Below are 6,000 nucleotides of genomic sequence, written 5' to 3' on the forward strand. Positions count from 1 at the left end.
GAAGGTTCACCTACCGGGTGACGAGGAGTTAGAGGTCGAGAGACACGGAGCGTGTTTGGAGGGGAAGCCTCGGCGTGGTAAACCGGTCTGCCTTGACCGCTTTGGCGCCCTGCCCAGCGGCAGCATCTAAATCAGCATCCCAGAATGCAACGGGCCCCGGAGCCACACGGATTACGGGAGGTAGTCTGTGTCCCACGCCAAGTCAGCTCTGTAAAGACCTACACATGTCTGGAAGCAGGCTTGAAATACTGGGTCTACTGAGTGCCATTCTGTAAAAATACATGTAATGTGTTTCGTGACCAATTATCAATCGTTGCGATTAATCAATGTGCCGTCAGCTGTTCAAGGCCGACAATGATAGAGGGGATTGGGGAGGGAAAAACAGGAAACTGACAGCCTTGACACACCTTTAAACACACAGTGACACACACACACACACTCACACACACACACATGCAATACCCACCCGTGCATTTCATTTGTCAGGTTTCTAGGCCACATGTTTCATGTGAGTGACCCCTCACCAAATCGTGTTAATCCGCCACGACGACGTGAAATCTCCCAATCTCTTTGTCATGTGATTCCATCATGCTGGTGTGTCCTGTCCTCTGTGGTATTGTGTTACATAACCTATGGTCACAATGGATCCATGTGTCACAAGTATATTGTTCTTGAAATAACCACAGATGTCACTGGGTGATATTGACTGTACTGAATATATAGAACGTATTCCTGGGTGGGAATCAAACCCACAATGTTACAACCACCGTGCACTTATTAGCTACACAGGACCCACCCCTTGGGACATTGACAAGATGTGTCACTCTAAAAAGTTTACTGACTGATGCATACTTCACTGATTGATAAATAAAAGGATGTTACATATCGAACAGATGAAATAGGTAAGACACATGCTCGGCAGTACAGATGGATGCAGAATTAGTGTTTTTACATATCCAGGAAATGAAATCCCACGTGCTGTCACTGCACATCCAACTATAAACCTCCAACCTGCCGAACCCAGTCCCTCAACCGAATGCTCACTCTGTAACCTGTCCGTGCTTCCGGCCCGCGGGCTAAACCCTAATGCCATGATGTAATCATGCCGTAATTCCAAAGACCCCTGAGTCTTGTGGGTGCGACTTCCATTTCTTACGCAATTGCTGAGAGTGTGCCACAACTCAGAGCTACTACTGGGCTGTGTGGTTGTCCCGCATTTAAAATGTCCCACTAACTCTAAGTCGCTGCGGATAAGAGCGTCTGATAAATGATTTGAATGTAAAATGCTACGCGTCAACATGGACTTTGTAAGCCCGCTGACTACATCTAATTCAGAAACGTGGACTCTTCTTGTCTGCAACACTCCATTCACTACAGAAACATGGACCCTTTTAGTCCACATCATTACATCCAGAAACATGGACTCTTAGTCCCCATAACGCCATCCAGAGACATATGGACTCTTTTAGTCCACATCACTCCATCCACTACAGAAACATGGACTATTTTAGTCCACATCACTCCATCCACAACAGAAACATGGACTCTTTAGTCCACATCACTCCATCCAATACAGAAACATGGACTCCTTTAGTCCACATCACCCCCTTCCACTACAGAAACATGGACTCCTTTATTCCACATCACTCCATCCAGAAACACAACAGCATCTTCTGTCACTAAGGTGGCTGCTCACAATATAATCACATCAAGGTGTTCCAGGCTGGGTTCTTAAAAGCAGAGGAAATGTGAAGATTCTTAATATTACATAATTAAGTTGATCTCTTTTATGCTGTTGTCCTGATAAAGGCGAATGTTGTGCCTATGTTCTTTTGTGTGTTGCAATGCTGCAATTATCCTTAACATGACTACTACTTTGCACATAATGTTCATCTTTTCAAATACTTTTGGTACCCTCAAATGAAGGGACAATGTACAAAACGTGCTGTTATTCCTAAATCGTTCAACAAAAATGCATGAAAATGCTTAAAAAGTTGACAAAAAATGTATTAAAGCGGTCACTTTCGGTGAGAGACAAAATTAATCTGTCCTCCTGTGCAATCTCTGACCTCAGAATTAAATTAATATCTCCAAATTCTCACCAGTATTTTAGAACTATTCTGTTACACTGATAAAGTCCTTTCAGACTTTACGAAGTCCTTTCTGAATATTACACATGTATATTTGATGTCAATCCTGTCCCTTCTTGTGATGTCAGCCATTAACCTTATTTTAAGGCCAACCTATTGAACTGAGCTCCCAAAGTAATGTTGTGAATATATTCCTTTTTCAGAAACATGTCACTCATATACAGACAGGCGATACCCAGTTTATGAATGCTATATTGGGCAGAAGGCAAATTATTATTTTTTATTTACTGAAAACAGTGGACCAGATTGAAACCCAAAATTAAATGTTTATAGATCTAGCTCAAAGGACCCTATTCTCCTGTACCATGTAGTTCCTCAGAGTTGGTGACCCCATAACTATTCCTGTCAGTAGCTTTTAGGTTTCAGTAGGAGAGACGTGAGTCTTCCCAGGATGCAGTGACAATGTCATTCATCAATGTTAGCTACGTCCAGCCACTCAGGGAAAGTGCAGTGACAGATGAAGTTAGAGTCAAACCAGTTTAATTGCCAATTATGCCACACAGAAACAATCCAGCCCCTGAGTGGTTTGGTTACTGATGGGCAAATGCATAGTTGTAAACAAACTTTAGAAGCGGTGTTGTCAATTGGGGAGGGGCTTTTACTGCAAAACAAAGGGAAATGTATGGCAAGACAATTCATTGCAAATTGGTTTATGGATTGACAATTAGATTTAATTAACAACGCTTTATAAGATAGATTGTGGTTCAAGGGGTTTAAATTGTGTTTTCGGTTCGAGATATTTAGTTGTGTTTGTGTTCTCAAGATATGTGCCTTAAAGAATTTTGAACAATGTCTCCATCTTTCTATAAATCATGTGGTCAATCGACCTCCATTTCATGTGGAATACTGTTTCAATGTTTCTCTAAATCATGTGGAATAATGTTTCAGTGTTTCTCTACAGCATGTGGAATACCGTTTCAATGTTTCTCTAAATCATGTGGAATACATTTCAATGTTTTTCTACAGCATGTAGAATAATGTTTCAGTGTTTCTCTACAGCATGTGGAATACCATTTCAATGTTTCTCTAAATCATGTAGAATACTGTTTCAATGTTTCTCTAAATCATGTGGAATACTGTTTCAATGTTTCTCTAAATCATGTGGAATACTGTTTCAATGTTTCTCTAAATCATGTGGAATACTGTTTCAATGTTTCTCTAAATCATGTGGAATACTGTTTCAATGTTTCTCTACAGCATGTGGAAAAATGTTTCAGTGTTTCTCTACAGCATGTGGAATACCGTTTCAATATTTCTCTAAATCATGTGGAATACTGTTTCAATGTTTCTCTACAGCATGTGGAATACCGTTTCAATGTTTCTCTATATCATGTGGAATACTGTTTCAATGTTTCTCTACAGCATGTGGAATACTGTTTCAATGTTTCTCTACAGCATGTGGAATACCGTTTCAATGTTTCTCTACAGCATGTGGAATACTGTCTCAACGGTTTATCATAAATCATGTTGAATACTGTCTCAATCGCTCTCTAAGCAACTGTAATACAGTCTAAATCTTTTAAAGCTAAGCAACACCAAGAGCAAAAGGCAATGCTAAAACAGAAATATGTCCATGTTGACAACAGGCCAGGGAACTCTCACTATCTAAAAAAAACCCAAACGTTTTGGGAATATTCAACTCAATACAACCCGACAGATTAGTATTCAAGGCCAGAAATCTTCAGAGGGCCTTTGAAGTGCCCATTGCTGTACCTACCAGTTGGAGCACCACAAACAAGACAGTTGCTGAAATGAAAGCAAGAAAGGCAGCACAGATGGAAAGGACTGGCGCCCCGCGGAGTAGACAGACCGAAACACGCTACTCACTGGATGACGGTGAAGACCCCCAGTTCATCATCACACATTTCCATCCTTTCAGACGGGCAGTCTGACGGACGGTCACTCCAGCCCCGCCGAAGGCTCAGAGGGGGGAAAGTGCTCCTGTCCCTTTCCCTGAGAGTCCCCCTAGAGAACAAAAAGAAAAATCCCCTTCCTCCACTGCCTGGTGTTTGAAAGAGAAACTGTGTGTTCCTCCTCACCACTGCTCCTCCTCTCAGCGCCAAATGTTCCAGCTTAGCCCTCGCTGAGTCGCACCGCTGGTGATGGATTTAGCCGGGGCATCTGGGCTAGCCGGGATAAACCGTTCAGAACGCATACACACACTCGCATGCCCCCACCCTCCCCCCGACCTCAACACACACACACACACACACACACACAGTCATTCAGAGACATGCAGTGTCATGTTGAGCGGGTAAGGGACCAGTGTCCTTGGGGAGACAGCCTCCCACCGTCCTTAATAATGACACCACATCATCGTCACAGAGGCCAGTGCATGAAGAGTTACAGAGAGATGGAGAGACAGAGAGAGGGAGAGACAGAGAGAGGGAGAGACACAAAGAGAGAACAATACAAACGGGGAGGGACAGAGAGCCCTGGAGCTGTGATGGGAAAATCGAAAGGAACAGGGAGAGGATCAATGCGTGAACAGATGTGTGTCAGCCAGCGCACTCCAGAACAGTTACAGCTCAGCCAACCTAATGTAGCGGGCTTTCCAAATAAAAAGCCTGAGACTAGATCCCCCATACAACGGCATGGAGGAGGCGGCTTTGGTGGAGGTTTTGCCTTCTGCACCCGCTCAATAAAACCAGTAAATGTGGGAGGGGTTAAGGTGGAGCGTTGCCTTGTGAACGTCCAGAAATGGAAAAACGAGTCCCCGCCTCTCTCCTCCTGTTCCCCGCGAATGCCGGAGCTTCCGCCGGCTGGGGGGGGGGGGCGTTGTGGAGGTTGCCGCCCCCAGCGGACAGACACAGGGAGGGAGGCAGAGGGAGACGAGGGGCGCCGGAGACAGCTGTCAGGCAACAGTGTCATTAACCCTTAACACGGCGATAGTGTTTTGGAGCCCGGAAACAACAGACAGTTGTCAATAGCGATACCTCCTCAGGGTGTTAAGCAGCCTTTCTGAGAGCACCACACGGTCGGCCGCTAGCAAACTGGGACAGTACAGCCAATCACCACAGTGCTGCATTTACAAAAGGAGAACATACTGAATGCATAATCGCTGCGCTATAGGAGGGTGGCATGGACAACTGGTTTCAGATAGGGTGTATGTTCCATCATCGCCGCCTCCCTCCGCCAAACAAGGACCTAAAGTACACGAAATCACCTGTGCATAAATCGTACTTGGTTGAAATGTTGCTAGGTTGCCAACACGGCCGAGGCAAGACGCGCGTCTCACCGGCCGGCCAGAAAAGACTACCGGAATCTCATCAAGAGGTGCTGAAGCTAAGTCAGGAGGTCCCACAACACCTCCAGGACCACTTCTACCAGTGGCTGTGATTGGTCAGCGTCAGACCAATTAACAATCTGAATGCGGAAAAATCCGCAGAGCGTCTGTGGTGCCTGAGCCCTAGTACTTTGCAGCTTAACACCACTTCCACAGAGCAAATCTCCTGTTTAACACCACGAAGCCGCGCCGCGAGCAACACAACCAGTTTCAATAACGGTTCAGGCCGTTATTGAAACTCACTTCAGGGAGGTGGCTTCACTGGCTTCTGCGCACAGCCCGCCCCCCCCCCCCTCTCAAAAAAAAGAATTAGATTTCCAGGATATCGTACAGATTTTGTGTGGCGTCAGAGAGCCGCCAAATAAAATGCGGGAGAGAGTTGGGACGTCTGTGTGATGACATGGTGGTGGGCGACCCTCTGTTATCGGAACTATGCTTCTGCCTCACACAGGGCTTTGTCTTAAGAGGACGCTAAGCATCTCCAAAGTAAAATTACCGGCACTAATCTATGCAGGGTTAGTGAATACATCTGTAGCCACTGTCACTCATGCTAGTTGATCCGTC

General features: G+C 45.2%; 1 protein-coding gene across 3 annotated transcripts in view; it reads right to left on the reverse strand.

Annotated features, from left to right (window-relative positions):
- LOC105020021 (FERM and PDZ domain-containing protein 4) overlaps positions 1–5,630 on the reverse strand; it is a 51,364-nt gene extending 45,734 nt beyond the window's left edge. For all 3 annotated transcript variants that reach the window (XM_034289623.1, XM_010886662.4, XM_034289622.1), the window contains exon 1: positions 3,978–5,630. In XM_034289623.1, coding sequence (XP_034145514.1) covers positions 3,978–4,021 — 44 coding nt within the window. In that variant the 5' untranslated portion in view covers positions 4,022–5,630. The remainder of the gene's footprint in view (positions 1–3,977) is intronic.
- Between the last annotated feature and the right edge of the window lie 370 nt (positions 5,631–6,000).

Source organism: Esox lucius, chromosome 22 (genome assembly GCF_011004845.1).
Source record: "Esox lucius isolate fEsoLuc1 chromosome 22, fEsoLuc1.pri, whole genome shotgun sequence".
NCBI lineage: Eukaryota > Metazoa > Chordata > Actinopteri > Esociformes > Esocidae > Esox > Esox lucius.